At 45.2% G+C, this 17,022-nt stretch overlaps 1 protein-coding gene across 1 annotated transcript; it reads right to left on the reverse strand.

Annotated features, from left to right (window-relative positions):
* Positions 1–127: 127 nt before the first annotated feature.
* On the reverse strand, positions 128–1,180 carry LOC143623844 (uncharacterized). The gene has a single exon (XM_077094657.1). It carries the CDS (start codon positions 1,178–1,180, stop codon positions 128–130), a length of 1,053 nt encoding a protein of 350 aa, XP_076950772.1.
* Between the last annotated feature and the right edge of the window lie 15,842 nt (positions 1,181–17,022).

Raw genomic sequence — 17,022 nt, forward strand, 5'->3', positions numbered from 1 at the left:
TTGGACGGCCAACAAAAAACACTTTATTAAAAAACAAACACAACAAATACAAGCAAAGTCTTGTAAGAAACTAGACTACAAACACAATAACAACAAAAAAAGACTCCAAAAAAAACCCAAACACTCCTCAGTTTACAATAAATCTAATCCAATCCTCCCACGCCAAATATAGGCCACTCGACCTATTTTTTACCCAAAGAAAACTTAGAGCTTTAACATCCTTCACCACGTTTCTAGCCAAAATCTTCAAACCACCAAACACCATGTCATTCCTTACCTTCCATAAACACCATAAGGTAACCATACATACCGCGTGAAACGCCTTTGTCTTTCTCTTCGGAAACTTAGTAAATTTATATAATTCAAGGAGATCACGGACACTAAATGCACACACTTGAGGTACATTACACCAAATGGAAATAACTTGCCATACTGACTGTGCCAATCCACATGAAACGAAAATATGTTCGGTCGTCTCTTCCAATTCACCACAAGCCGGACCATCCAACGATCCCACCCCAACATTCCGTCTAGCTAATAAAGTTAACAACGGGAGCTTATCCAACTCCGCTCTCCATGCAAACAAACCCACCTTACCAGGAACCCAATTATTCCACTTCATCTTATAAACGGGAGAACTAATTCTTGCCATTTCTATCTTCTCTTTTAAGCTCGCGACTGAAAAATCGCTAGAAACATCCGACACCCACCTGACCGAGTCGTCACCATCAACTAAAACCACATCCTTACATAACTGTAGCAACCCTCTAAGCTCCTTAACCTCCCTAACTGATATGGGATCTCTAACCCAACTCCATGTGCAGCATATGACATCATCCATCATCACTAATCGATTGGCCACTGTACACCCTTTATTCCTATCCAAAGCAAAGAGTAATGGGAACTTTTTACATAAAAGATCCTCACCAATCCAGTAGCCTAGCCAAAATAGGGATTTGTTACCACTTTTAACTACATGCCTTAGCAACAACTCCAGCCTAATACCCATCAAGGTCAGATCCGATGTGTTACGCCGAACCTGTTTCCATGGACCTGGAACCGACACCTTAGTCGGAATGCTTTGCCAATCTCTTGACGTGTGATGTATTGCCCATATTACCCTTCTCCATAGTCTATCTGAAGAAACACCAGTCGAACCCCGACAGATTACGAGTAACATGAGGGTTAAATAGACGTTTCCCACGAGGGGTTAATTCCGGCAAGATGGTTCTTCCGATAACCTGCAAAACAGACACCGTGAGCTCGTCACTAAGAAAGAGGGGGGGTTCCTCCTTGTGACCACCCTCCGGCGTGAGAATCAGTCTATATTACTCTTTGAATATAAAAGTATATTAAGAATACTAGAGCAGTTATCAGGTAAATTATGCAAGATATTAGATGATAAAATGACAATACCATTTGGTGTCTTTTATAGCCGAAGGTGGGTTTCCAAGGAGGCTTATCCGGCCTATTACTCTGCCAACTGTGGCCTACACGCGTGCTCTGCTGGTAATTGGTGGATAGGTAGCGGCTGATAGTGACCAGGCGTGCTGTTCACTTTTCCTTTTCCACCAACTACAGGCTAGGCACGTGGTATGGCAGGAGTTGGTGAGCAGGCGGCGGCTATTGGTCACAGTGCTGTGGCGTGCTGTCTGCCATGCTGCTGTCAGTGAGCTGTCGTATCCTTGGTCAGATCTTTTGTCCATACCTCGTCAGGTATCACACAAAAGATCCTCCATTATTATACGGACTGGCTCATTTAGGCGAGAGTTTTCCCCCTCCCGCCTTTATGCGGGAATGTTCCCGACTTTGCTCATTCCTTCTTCAGGTGACTACTGAATTATTATGAGTGTTAAGCCCTATGCGTGTAGCCATGCTGCGCGGGTGGCCAGTCCCTGATGGCGGGTCTCCGCACCTGCGGGAACAGGCGGGTACTTGGAAACCATAGGGAGGCATTTCCTGCGGGACCAGCTTGCGTACCGCATGTGAGGTCGTCACAACTCTGAGCGTGGTGGGTCCTGCGGGTTTGGTAGGTCGCGGCGCAGACGTCCTTATGGTGAAGTCTGCGGGTTCAACTGCGCAGACGTCCGTTTAAGGAGTCTTGCGTGTTCAACTGCGCAGACGTCTCCTTTTAAGGTGAGTCTTGCGGGTCCTAACCACCTCTGCTGGGACCTACCTCTTCAAGTCCCCCCAGTCCAATGTTCTTCTCATGAATGTTTAATAAAGTGAGGTGAACTTTTGGACTTAAGCAAGGGGTTTTTGAAAAGGGTTTAGTTTTATGGGTTTTCCGCGGGAAGTCTTACCCACGGGTTTCCCAATGTCACGCAGAATTTCCCAATGTTCTGCTTGATCTTTGGGATGATGCGGATAGGTCTGTAACCTCCCCGCAAGTCAGGAGCGTTTAGAACCGTTTGTGTAGATTCTTCGTGAGGTCTTGGTGGTTTTGAACATAGTGATCAATCATGTTATAACCACCAACTCCATCCTGAAGTTTCAAACAATCTAGTTCTTGACGTTCCCGCTATGCGGGGATGTTATTCCCGTTTCTGCAAGCATGGCCCATAAGATCCTTCTTGGTTTCAATTCATGTGGAGTGCTCGGTATGCGAAGGGTTTTGCCTTGACGCTGTACCCGCACTTCGTCTTAATAGTTACTTTACTCCCAAGGTATCCCTGGCGTCAAATCCCTGCAAGTGCTAGGTACGTGAAGGGTTTTGCCTTGACACTGTATCCGCGCCTGTCTTATGGTTGCCGAGGTGTTCCTGGCTTTTAATCCCCTGCGGGCGCTAGGTATGTGAAGGGTTTTGCCTTAACACTGTACCCGCGCCCGACTTACAATTGAGTGCCGAGGTATGACTTTTTACGGGGGTTAGGTATGTGAAGGGTTTTGCCTTAACACTGTACATGTGCCCGTTTGGGTGGATTGCCAAGATATTCTCGGCTTCACTTCCCTGTGGGTGTTAGGTATGTGAAGGGTTTTGCCTTAACACTGTACCCGCACCCAACCTTATAGTCGGGTTTTTTCGGTTTCCGTTCCCTGCGGGTGCTAGGTATGTGAAGGGTTTTGCCTTTACACTATACCCGCACCCGGCTTCATAGTTGGGTTTTCTTGGCTTCTGTTCCCTGCGGGTGCTAGGTATGTGAAGGGTTTTGCCTTAACACTGTACCCGCAGCCGACTTACGGTCAACTGGATAGCCGGGGTAAGGGGTTTTTCCCGCTTACTTTTCGAATCTTTTTGAATTTTTGAAATTTGAAGAGTTGGTGAAAGGATAAGAACAGTCGTCGTGCGACGGTTTCTTCTGACTGTGTCAGGACGTGCTGGAAGTTATGGCGACGTGACATTATATGGTCATTCCAGACGCTTTTTACGGCGCGTGGGCGCGATTTTTCGGGCGCGTGGCCGCAAAATTAATGGCACTCGTCCTTTCAACAGCTGTTGCCAGCTTGCCTGGTGCCACATGTCACGGTTTCATTGCACCTTCAATTTCTCTCTCCTCCGCATTAAATTCATCGCATTAATTGCGATCACTATATAAAGGGGAAGAGGGTCCTTTGTAATTCACACCTTCACCTCTTCTCTTCATCTCTAAGGCGATTTCTGGTGAATACTCCCTTATTCAGTTGAGCATTCCTCCGAAATCGTTTCTTCTTCCTCTGCAATATGTCTTCCCATGATGCTGAAGCTGTAGTCGACGATAAGAGTACTGCTGGCGAGTGCCAGTGTGCTCTACCTGTCGATCTGTACCAGTACGTCGTCAGGAAATTCATGCTTGAGTCTCTTGAGCCTGAGTTTCCTGAACCCCAGCAGACTGTGTACGATGCCCCCAGCGGCAAGATCGGGGTATATGCTGCATTCTTCGTTTATGGGAACCTTAGGTTCCCATTGACAAAGTTTGTGTACCGTGTCCTGGAGAGGCACAGTGTGCACCTGACCGAGGTGCATCCGATGGCGATTGCCAAGATTCGGCACTTCGAGTGGGTGTGCCGGATTCTGGGCATTGAGCCCTATGTGGACCGCCTGATGACCTTCTATACTTGGAGGTGCATCCAGGGATGGTACACCCTGACAACCCGGATCAAGGGTTTGAAGATTTGCTCAACCGAGCGCAGTCTCCGTTCGTGGAAGCGGGAGTTCTTCTACATTTCTGCCCGCGCCATCCCCATTGCCATGAAGTTTAAAAATGGCCAAGCAATTCCGAGCCTTCACGCCACCAACTACCAGGAGGCGGAATGGTTTTCGAAGATATCTCGGGTCCAATCTTCGGTTTACCGGTTTGCGGAGTCCGGGATGGTGATGCTGGGGATGAGCCGGGTGTGGAAGGAGGCGTCTCGGGTTCCCATCCTTCTCGAATATGGTTTGAACTCTATTCCTTATGGTATGTCTTGTCTTTCTTGCTGATACGAGTTTGTCTTCTAACTGTTTCTTTTTTTTTTTTTTTTTTTTTTTTTAGAGGGGAACGATTTGGAGTCGCTCCTGTACCCGCGGGAAGCTGACGGTCCCGCGCGGATGGGTACTCGTGCTCTAGATGAGAACGAGTTGCCCATCCTGGAACAAACGGCGGATCGGTTTGTGGAGGTCTATCCGCTGGGCCACGAGATCCTGAGCCACCGGCGGCCAGGTAAGGCGTTATTCTATCCTCCACCCCTCAATGCTGTACCTGCTGCTGGAATTCCTGACATCCCGTCTTCTTCTGAGGAATCCGCAGATGGTCCTCCGTTGGTGCGGAAGAAGAAGGCTGCCGGCGGAAAAGGGAAGGAGAAGGCGGCCTCCACAGCCGATCCAGTGCTCCTATCTGACACTGAGTCAGATAGTGAAGAGGTGGCGGGGAACCCCGGTGGTGAGAAGACCACTGCTCCGGAGGCTACGACTGTTACCTCCGGAGAACCAATGATGATGACGGTGACCGGCATCAAGAGACCGGCTCCATCGGGTTCGTCCCCGCCCGTCCGTACGTTCAGGCTCAAGAAAACCCGTAAGTACAAACATCCTTCTTATCTTTGTAGATTTATCATACTTCATGAATTTATTGAAACACTTATCTTCTTGTGCAGGCGTGGATGTTGACGCATTCCAGGGTGGAGCGCAGAGGAGTACCTCTCCGCCAATGACGGTAGGCTCGGTCAGCCTACCCGAGGCGTCGACCCAGGCGCCTGCGCCTGCTTCCGCTGGATCAGTTGCTCACTCCTTTGAGCCGACTGTTTCAGCTGAGATGACTTCACCGCCGGCGGTGAGTGCGATTTTTACAGCATCTTTCACCGAGCCGGCGGTTACAATTGCTGCGGATTCCACGGCGGCGACCACGGCGGCCGCTACTATGCCTCCGGCACCGGCAACGACGGCCGGCCCATCAGGTACGCGCGGGGTTTCTCGCCAATCATTGTCACCTTCCCATCTGCCCGACCTTTTGGATGGATTTCCCTTAGGTTCAGGCGATGGGTTTGGTGGCTATCGGCCTGTGATCGACCCTGTAGGTGCGTAGGGTTCTTTTGGCCTTTCTTATATATCTCTTCATCTTTTTCCTAACTGCTTTGTTTCTTTTGCAGTGTCGAATTCCAATGAAGTGTATGTTCCGCGATGGAACATCCGCCGAGGAACAACCCTTCGTACCCCTGTGGAGTGCGTGGAATGGGCTCGCCACGCTGCTCCCCATGGTGCGTTGGGGGAAGCCATGGCTAGCTACCAAGAGGGTAGGCTAACCAATGAGCTTCGGGTTCTCCAGGCCCGGATGCAGCCGCGCGTCGAGCTGCTTTGTCGTGAAAACGACAAGTTGAAAGCAGCTCGCGCCAAGGAAGTATCTCAAGCGCGGGCTCTTCGGGAGGAGAACCAACAGCTGTCCGCAGCTGCTGCGGAGAAGGAGAAGGCCTTCATGGCCCTCGAGGTTGAGGTTCAAGCGCGACTCGAGGCCCGCTCCAAGGCTGCCCAAGCTGTTAACGAACAGCTTCGGCTGGCTAAGGAGACTGCGAGGAACGCAACCGAGAGGGCCACCAAGGCTGAAGCCGTTGCTGAGCCTTTACGCGTGGAGAATGAGGAGCTCAAGGCCAAATTAGAGGCTCTCCAACGTGCTCATGATGCCTTGGCGATGGAAGATGCCAAGAAGCTCCAGGAGATCTTGGACCAGAGGGGCGTGCTTGACCATACCGAGCGGAAGCTTAAGGGCGTCGAAGAGGCTGCCGCAAAGGAAGTGCTACTTGCCAACCTTAACAAAAGCGAAGCCGAACGCGCCTGCACCCAAGCTCAAGCCGCCATTCAAGAAGCTCTGGTTGCCAAGGAATGGCTTCTTCGAGAAGCGTTGTCTCAGGTATGTTTAGCTTTACGTTTTCACGCTTTCCTTTGTACATAGAAAAGGTTTTGACACTTAAATATTTCTTTGTAGGTTGTGCATCGGGTCTTCTCAGAGACTACTTACGATGATGCCATGAGCGCAGCCCTCAACGCTTCTCATGAGGATGGGGAAAAGGCCGGCTTCCTGCTTGGTCTAGGGTTCGTTGAGAAAGGCATCCCGCCTTCCAACTTCCCTTTGTTCGATGTGGACACCGAAGCTGCATATGACCAAGCGGTGAACCAATATGCCGCCTTCCCGCATCCGGTGGTGGAGAAGGTGAACGAAGCCGCTGCCGCTGATGATGGACTTGCTATCCTCAGAGCTTTTCTTGAACCGCCACGCTCTACTGATGGGGCGGGTCCAAGTGGAAGTGGTCCTGAAGCTTGATTCTGAAGATCCCTTTCCGCTGCTAGGATAGACTAGATTTTGTTTTCTTGTAGGCGGGTAGTTACCCGGCCAATCATGTAATATATCTTTTGAGAAATACAAATCTTTTTTGCGGATAACACTGTTATTTCCTTCTTTGGGTTCATTGCTTTATAAACCTTATATGACGTGCATACTTAGGTTAAATTAGCAATTTTCCAAGTGTTTAGAATAGGTTAACCTTGAACGTGGTTGACAATAGGTTGAAGTTTTGCTTCCCCCTTTGTGATTGTGCGGATAGGACCGTCACTTGCACTTGGCAGGATGGCTAAACTTTACCTATGTCTGACCTGTGCATAGGTTTTTCCTTATCCTTTCAGAATGACTTTTAACCGTTCGACGCGCGTTTGTTAATGGGTTAGTGTTCAGCTTCCGCTACCAGGATTCATGCGGATAGACCGGCACTTTCACATAGTGGGATGGCTCACCTTTTCCCCTTTAACTGACCTGCGTGAAGGTTTGATGCCTTTGGGTTTATGCGGGTTTTGCCGCCTTCCCCACGCAACGATTCTTCACTTGACGCGGTGACTACCGGCATTAGTGTTCGAATCGACCGTTCAACTCGCGGTTGTTAATAGGTTAGTGTTCAACTTCCTCTACCAGGATTCATGCGGATATACCGACACTTTCACATAGTGGGATGGCTGAACTTTCCCCTTTAACTGACCTGCGTGAAGGTTTGATGCTTTTGGGTTTATGCGGGTTTTGCCGCCTTTCTCCCGCAACGATTCTTCACTTGATGCGGCGGATACCGGCATTTCCATGTGTAAAGTTCATAAAATATAAATGTAAAATCATCAGCTTCAATTTGAAGGAGAATCGTTTCCATTAGAAGTGGCTCTAGGCCTTTTTTCTTTACAAATTTGGAATTGATCTACATACAAACTGTGTAATTGAGCTCCCATTAGACGTGGCTTGGATGGGAGCACCATCGAGCCGACATGTATCTTGTTCGGGATCTCGTTGTTTACGCAGTATGTAGTCTCCATTGAAGCTGCGATTTTATTCATGCGTTTCCCCAGCTGGGGTTCACGCATCAGCCTGCTCAACGCTCACTTCGCCACAAGGTGCGCGAGTGTCCCGTCCTTGACAAATGCTTCGACCAAGTCCTTTACGTCTAAGCATTCTTCAGTGTTGTGACCTTTGGTTTTGTGGAAATCACAATACTTTCTCCGATCAGCATTGTGGCGATGTCGGATATATGGAGCCTTTGGCCACGGGAGCTCCTCCGTGGCGAATATCTCGGTCACACTCTTTGTGAGTGGCGTCCACCTGGAGTTCTTCTCCGGTTTCACGTTATCCCTTCCGCCCAACCGATGTTGCAAGCTGGACGGGGTGTCAAAGTTTACCCTTGACTGCCAAATGCCCAGCTTCCGTTTTTTGTTTAATCGGGCGGTAAGGACGTTGTTTTCCCTCGTTTTCTGGGTGTAGAGGTTCGTACTCTGCGGAAGATCTCTACCCAGTTGCCTCTCAGTTTCCGCAAAGCGTTTAGCTGCGGTCATGATGGCATCCCATGTGGATGGCATGCCATCTTTGCCCGTTAGAGTGCGGATGAGTTCCGGGTCGTTTGCGCCTTGGATGAAAGCGGCGCGAACGAGATCTTCGCTAACGTTGCCCAGGCTTAGCTTCTTTGAGTTGAAGCGAGTGATGAAGTCAGGCAAAGATTCTTCCTCCTCTCGGACGCACTTGAGGATTGTCCACTGTTCCTCAGTGTACTTTCTTTGCTGACTAAAGTGTTGGCTGAACTTCTGTTGGAAGTCCGCCCAATCGTAGATGTGGTGGACCGGTAGACGGTCGAACCACGCTCTGGCTGCTCCGACCAGCGTCATTTGGAACATATAACACCACGTGGGTTCCGTCCAGTTACTGACGGTCGCCCCCGCTATGAATCTGTTCAAGTGATCGTCAGGGTCGGAAATACCATCATACGTGCCTATGTTGGACATTTGTTTGGCACTTCTTGGGGCGATTGCTTCCGCAATGTCCCTCGCGAATTTGGACGTTCCCGCCCTTGCCGCAGTTGGCGTAAATGTTTTGGAGAAGTCCCGTGGGCTGTTACCTATGTTTATTGGACTGAATGCTTCTCCAAAACGCCTTCTCGGTTGGGAATCCGTTTCTTTACGCTTCCCTTTCGCCTTATGGCGAGGGTTCGCGTCTTCCTCGGATTCCTCCGAATCATCGTCGTATTCGAATTCTTCCACTTGTTGGAGTGAACGTAAACGTTCATCCAACTCAGCTTGAAACTCTCTTTGACGTGCTTCGGCCCATGCTTTAACCTCATCGAGTGTTTGGCAGGGGAGCCTCGTCTGTTGATTTTCTAACTGGGTATCGGTGAATCCCAGTGTCTGATTATTTACTCCACTTGCCCCGGCTTGGGTAGCAGGGGTAGTGTTCGTAAAGTTTGTGTACTCGGTATTCCCCCTTATAGCTGGGGTTGTAGTTACCGGAGTCTCTTGGTTACTTGGCTTCGGGACCGGAGTATCCTTAACCATCTTTCCAGAAGTTTTGAAAAAACTGGAGAAAAATAAAGTTCTAGCTTTATGCACGGATGGCGCCAATGAAGAAACACCAGTCGAACCCCGACAGATTACGAGTAACCTGAGGGTTAGATAGACGTTTCCCACGAGGGGTTAATTCCGGCAAGATGGTTCTTCCGATAACCTGCAAAACAGACACCGTGAACTCGTCACTAAGAAAGAGGGGGGGTTCCTCCTTGTGACCACCCTCCGGCGTGAGAATCAGTCTATATTACTCTTTGAATATAAAAGTATATTAAGAATACTAGAGCAGTTATCAGGTAAATTATGCAAGATATTAGATGATAAAATGACAATACCATTTGGTGTCTTTTATAGCCGAAGGTGGGTTTCCAAGGAGGTTTAGCCGGCCTATTACTCTGCCAACTGTGGCTTACACGCGTGCTCTGCTGGTAATTGGTGGATAGGTAGCGGCTGATAGTGACCAGGCGTGCTATTCACTTTTCCTTTTCCAACAACTACAGGCTAGGCACGTGGTATGGCAGGAGTTGGTGAGCAGGCGGCGGCTATTGGTCACAGTGCTGTGGCGTGCTGTCTGCCATGCTGCTGTCAATGAGCTGTCGTATCCTTGGTCAGATCTTTTGTCCATACCTCGTCAGGTATCACACAAAAGATCCTCCATTATTATACGGACTGGCTCATTTAGGCGGGAGTTTTCCCCCTCCCGCCTTTATGCGGGAATGTTCCCGACTTTGCTCATTCCTTCTTCAGGTGACTACTGAATTATTATGAGTGTTAAGCCCTATGCGTGTAGCCATGCTGCGCGGGTGGCCAGTCCCTGATGGCGGGTCTCCGCACCTGCGGGAACAGGCGGGTACTTGGAAACCATAGGGAGGCATTTCCTGCGGGACCAGCTTGCGTACCGCATGTGAGGTTGTCACAACTCTGAGCGTGGTGGGTCCTGCGGGTTTGGTAGGTCGCGGCGCAGACGTCCTTATGGTGAAGTCTGCGGGTTCAACTGCGCAGACGTCCGTTTAAGGAGTCTTGCGTGTTCAATTGCGCAGACGTCTCCTTTTAAGGTGAGTCTTGCGGGTCCTAACCACCTCTGCTGGGACCTACCTCTTCACTATCCCTTTCCCTTTTAAATCGCCACCACCATTTTGCTAAAACGCACAATTTGTATCCCGCAACGAGGCCAAATCAAGTCCACCATACTCCTTGGGGGAAATCACACGTTGCCAAGCCACCCAATTAATTTTTTCCTTCTCGTCCGAACCTCCCCAAAAAAACGTTCACCTCAACCGATCCAGCTTCTCTATCACCCCGTCGGGTGCCCGAAAAAGTGAAAAATAATATGTCGGGAGAGCATTCAACACCGACCTAATAGCAACAATGAGTCGGCCTCTAAATGATAAACTTTTTGCTTTCCAAATCGACAATCGATTTTGAAATATCTCGACCAACGGATCCCACGCCTTGATAAGATTCATGTTTCCGCCTATTTGTAGGCCCAAGTGTTTAAAAGGAAATTACCTACCCGACATCGCAATATGTTCTCCATTTCCTGTTTTTCCCTCGGAGTCACACACACACCAAATAGCCTGCACTTAGCCAGATTTACTCTTAGACCCGACACCATATAAAAGCACCTTAATACTATATAAAGATTCAGTGAGTTTTCTTTCTCTTACTCCCCTATAAAGATTACATCATCAGCATAGCATAACTGAGATTCAATAAAAGCGGACCATTTTGCCCACAGTTCAGCCCTCGAAACAGACCCACCTCTATTGCTTGTTTCATCATACCCGTCAACGCCTCCATAGCAATAATGAAGAGAAAGGGCGATAGCCGGTCACCTTGACGTAGGCCCCCGAAAACATGTGAACTCGCGTGTAGGTGATCCGTTCACCAATACAGACGCTTTAGTATTGCCGAGACCCAACTCCTCCATCGAGACGGGAAATTCATTTGACAAAGAATGGAGTCGAGAAAACCCCAATTTAATGAGTCGTAGGCCTTTTCTATGTCCACCTTAAAAATCATACCGCGTTTATTCGACTTTCGTAACCATCACACCAATTCGTTGAGTATTAATGGCCCGTCTAAAATACTCTTTTTTGCCAAAATTGACGATTGTTGTTCCGAGATCTACTTCCCGATTACCCCTTTCAGTCTATTAACCAACACCTTAGATATGATTTTGTTGATACAACCAATAAGGCTAATCGGACGAAAATCACCAAGGTTAGACGTGATAGCAACCTCATGGGTGACGAGCCACTAGCCGTTAGGGACGAAGAAAACACGCCTATATTTACAAGTGAGACAAGTCCATTTATGCGGGCCAACCGGATCGGTTCAACTACCCATTTGGATACCCATGAAAGTGGCTAAGGGATAAATTCATGCATCACATTCTGCCCACGTTTATCTCTAAGTTATTTATTTTATTATTTTAATTTAGTTTTTGTTTGTTTCGTTTTTATTTAGTTAGTTAGCATGTAGTAGTTAGTTTATTTCCTAAATGGTAGGAACATGGGTAGTTTATTTTCATTATTGTCTATGTAATCAAACTCTAAGGATTGGATGTGCGGATGATTTATGTTGAAAACTCTTTTGGTTAATTTTCTCAATAGATTTTGAGTAAAATTGATTCGTCTATGCTAGCTCGATTTTGGCATCTCGAGTGGTGATCTTAGACACGATTTGTTATCCGGAGTGGTGAATCTGTATCTTCGGTTAAAGATCGTAGCCCGACGGTTTGTTTTCGGTGGTGAATTCGTATCCGAAATCAGTCGTTGAACTATCCGTTTTAGTTTCGATTTCAATTTCTATTCGTTACCGGTGATATTGCTATCAAGACGGGCCCTTCACCTTCGGGATCAAGGCGATAAATGAAGACAAACATCCATTACTGAACAATCCCGAGAAATAGAACTCGTTAAAAACGTTTTCAATATCACCAACCAAGCAATCCCAAAACCTTCTTAAAAACTTAAAATTAAACCCATCGGGGGCAGGCAACCTGTCACCATCACATTCCCAAACTGCTGTTTTTATCTCTAGCCGTGTAAATGGCCCAACCAACGAATCTGCCTCCTCTTCGTTCAACACTGACAACTCCGGACATACTATACCAGGTCTCGATACAACCGGTTCCTTAAACCACACTGCAAAAAAATCGAATGCCACGTCCTCTCCTTCTCGACCCTCTGTTACCGATGCCGGGTGATCAATCCCCCCATTAACCGTTACAAAATTTCTGCCCCCCCCCCCCCAATATGTATCTCCTCTTCAGCCTCTCTAAACCTCACTGAATCCTCGTCCCCCGCCTTCTCACTATAGGTTCTGGTTGAGCTTTCCGATAGCCCAACTGTGTTGTCCATTGATCTATTTAAATCAGGAAAAGAATAATGAAAAAAAAAACATAAACGAATTTCCCCCAAAAAAAAAATCAAGAAAAGAATAATGAAAGCCATCTGGATATTTGTCCACACCTTTTTTATTTTTTACATTGTCCCCCAATCAACCGAAGACGATGTTTTAGACCTTTTTTAAAGCTAAAACTTTCGGTGCTGGCGGGCGCAACAGGGGCCCACTTAGGGTGAAACCTCATTTGGTTTTTCCAACAATTAAAGTGAAGTACCCTGACATCTGTTGATACTCTACCAACGCCCTTTCCATGATTTCTGCATCAGAGGCACCGCTACCCCGTGCTTGAGTCGTCCGAGAGTGAACCGCATGGTAAGCCATGCATTTGGTATTTATATCGGTCCATTTCCACATTACCGAATCTTTTTCTTGATGCGAGTCCCCACCAAGTTCGTGAAACAAATCTTTAATTTTGTTCCAAAATACGCCCGATGCTTGAAAGTTCGCTAAAGAATAAAAAAATATTACAAGTTCAATGTTTGTTCCAAGAAATTAAAAAAATATATATTTTTTTAAAACTTACCACACTTCGGATCTTCCGATATTATGCATCACGCCTGAGCAAGTAGTTCGCACTCGTCGGGTTTTCACGGTATATTGGTCTTTTTGGTCTGAGGTTCGCCGGGGGGTTTCTTTACGTGTTTTCTCCCATGTCCGCCTCCACGTTGGCTCCAACCGTTGCGATTCTCTCGGACGCGTTGTGGCTCCGGCACCGTCTCATCGTCGGGTTGGAACCAGAACCAACCATCATATTCGTGGAAGGGTTTTAGAAACCGGGCACCATATTTGGGTTAGGGACTTCGGAGCTTAAATATTGTACGCGGCCATTTGCGAGTCGAACGGATACAGGGTTTAAGGGGTTGGGATTGTTTGCGTCGGGATTGTAGATGGGCTCGGTTATGGATTATTTGGATCGGGATAGTTTGTGTTGCCTTGTCGGGCGTATGGACCAAAACCGAGCATTTGGTTGTTGTAGGGAAACATATTTGTCTGGTGATCTAGAATATATATTTGAGTGTGTTTTGTAGAGAATTAGTAGATGAAGTGTGTATAAAAATTGAAGTTTGAGTTTGTTTTTATAGAAGATTTGTGTTAAAATATAGAAAATGAATTTGTTTTATATACAAACGGTCCATTTTTTAACGATAACATTTTTCAAAAATCGTTCCCATTCAAGCGTTTTATATAAAACACCTATTCCAAAAACCACACCCATAACGCCGGGGGGGGGGGGGGTGCCTCCGACATTTTCGTCCAAAACGCAGCATAACGCCACAAGTACGGGTTGTCAAATAAGCAATATTATTGGACCCAATTTTCAAGGGCATTATTGTCATTTGGTAATCAAAACAAACAATAATTTAATCGACCTTAAACTTAGTGTTTTTCAATCAAAGACACTTTGACCAGGGGCGAGGGGGGGGGGGTATAAGATTAGGATCATGTGAGAAATATTTTGAAATTGAGAACTTTGAGAATCACTTTGGACCCCAAAAAAACTATTTAAAAAAAAATAAAAAAATCATAAAACAAAAAAAACGTGAATATAATAAAGTAAAAAAAACAAAAAAAAATTATTTTCCATCCCGGATTCATAAATAAAAATTAAAAAAAATATCGGTTTAGCAAAACTATACACATATGTATGACAATTATTTTTTTAATTTTATACATATTATTCTTTATACACATATGTACAATTAAGATAAATGATAATGTACATATGTGTATATTATATAAATCGATATTAAATACAAATATTCATATGTGTATAATTGTGTTTTTTTTACGTAACCGGGTTGAAAAATATATATATTTTTTGTTTTTTTTCGTTTTTTAATTTTGTTTAAGTATTCTTTTAAGAGGTTTTTAGTGGCTCAAAATGGTTTTCAAAGTTTTGAATTTCAAAAAGTTCTCTTAGAATCCTCACCATATATATATATATATATATATATATATATATATATATATATATATATATATATATATATATATATATATATGAATTTTCGTAATTTACTTCTGGGTAAAATAAATTGAATATTCGTGTTCCCTGTTGGTTGTGTCTTTCTTGTCTTTTATTATGTCGTCAAAAACTTATATGAATGCTTGTTTTTGAACTCAGACCCCATTGGAATTTCGTAAACATTCTCGGACATATGGTGTTCGGCTTCTCTAGATCCAGTCCTCTCTACCTCAGACCAATTAGTTACCGGTTGCCCTAGCGATAAGATATGCGTTTACACCAAACATATCGAATTCACTAATATTAGTTTGCCCTTTACCAAGTTCTTACCGAATGTTCTGAAGGCGTGCTCGATGCCGTTGGTTCAGTTGCCGCCTTTGGCGTGTTAAAATATAGGTCACTTTGTGGCCGCATGTCGTGCTATGGGGGACTTCCGATCGTTGCCTTGTTTCACCAGTTTTATCAACTACATCGGTAAGGTGATTGGTATAATTTCAACCGTTGTGGCGGTTTAGCTCCCAATTATGTTGTCGGTGGCCTGTCTGGTTTGAAGGAATGGAAGAATCACTTCTACTGGTGTAACATCCCGAAATTTCCTAGAATAATATTAATTTATTAATTTCGTTGGAGGAACTAATTTGAGTTAGTAGATATAGTAATAAAATAATAAGATAAAAGGGATGGTGGGCTAGTTAAATATGAACTAAAAAGGAAAGATGAGCCTAAGTTTCATGGGCTTAACGAGTATAAATACTCCTTAAACCATAATCCTTTCCATTTCCATCATTTCTAAACTATAGCCTACACCATAAAAAACGCACACATAAGCCAAACACTCTCTACTCTACTGTATTCAACGATCCGAGACCAACCGAAGGTAAGAAATGATTTATCTCAGTTGTACCAACATAGCAGAACCCGACACCGCAGCCCCGTGATGTCGTACGAGCCGTTGGAGCTAGATCTAGCTCTATTCGGGTGTTTAATCAATTAAAAAACGAGCTTAAGGACCACCTTAACTCAGATTTGGACACCCCGAAGCTACCTAGGCCATAAACGATCAAACCCCGATCAACCATGGTGGTTAACGGCGGCTGACGGAGCCAGAATCGATGAAAAACCTAAAAAACGTATTTAAGAGCTGAACAGAACTTATGCGCCGTATAAGTATATACAGCGCATTAGTCTAAGTAGCGCATACGTGCACCCAGCGTATATGTATGCATCACTGTGTAACTAGGCAACGTATAAGCATGGATGCAGCGTGCAAGTATGACACCGTGTAAGTAGTATGTATATGTATATACGCCCTGTATGTATGACTTATACGCCCGTAGTAACTTATGCGCCTAAAACAACCTATACGCCAGAAGGAGACATATGTGCTTGTTATGATTTTATAAAATAAACGAAAGATAAACAACGTGTACGAACGTAAACGATAGACATGGAATTATATGATATATGGACTAAAGATAAATAATTAATTAATAATGAAATGTAACGTTTAAAATGAAAATGTGATTTGATTAAATAATTAAACTTAAGTTTTCTGATGTGGTTTTTAGTAAAGACTTATTAATGTGTAACATCCTAAAATTTATAATGTTGAATAAAGAAAGTTACGTGTAGTGATTTCGCGTTATTAATTAATTAATATCGAATAAAGAACGGATCATGGACTTAGATTAATTGAGATGGGTTAAATGAGAATGGGCCTTAGGTCCATGGGCTTTAAGGGATATAAATATCCCCTAAACCAACCTAAAACCCTAAACCCTCATTTCATTTCCATCATAATCTCTACACACTCCAAACACACACATACACCATTAACGAGCAAGATTTGAGAGAGAGTAAACGTTAGTTGGTATTAGATCTTATTACACGAGATTTAGAGGGCATAAACAAGCTAACCAAGATCGAACGAGCGCTAAAGGTATGTTCTTGACCTTTAAAGTTTACGTAGTATTGAACGTTTTTACTTAAAGGTCCATGGGCTTTAAGGGATATTTAACAGTTAGCCGTGCTCAATTAAAGAGAGGGATTACGATTACGGGGGAACGCAACAGGATCCAGGTGAGTTTCTAGCCCCACTTCCTTGTTATGTTTTCGGGGCTGTGTGCATACTCCATATGTTTGTTAATACACTTATCCTAAGTGATAAGTGTATGCCTTATATGGATGATGTGAAATGTATGAATGATTGCTTGTTAGTACGTGAACGATCTTCGGATATTGCACATACTGTCAGGTTGTAACGCTATGTATAAGGTAAGTATGATATGTATGCTTATATGTATGAACGTGATAAAGTTAATAAAAGAAGGAAATGATGGTTGTATGGTTGTATGGTTACGGAAAGGGTACCGAGCCCTAATAATACTCGAGGTAT

This window comes from Bidens hawaiensis, unplaced genomic scaffold (genome assembly GCF_021521415.1).
Source record: "Bidens hawaiensis isolate Kalapana, Puna unplaced genomic scaffold, B.hawaiensis_p1.1 tig00003570_1, whole genome shotgun sequence".
Classification (NCBI taxonomy): Eukaryota; Viridiplantae; Streptophyta; class Magnoliopsida; order Asterales; family Asteraceae; genus Bidens; species Bidens hawaiensis.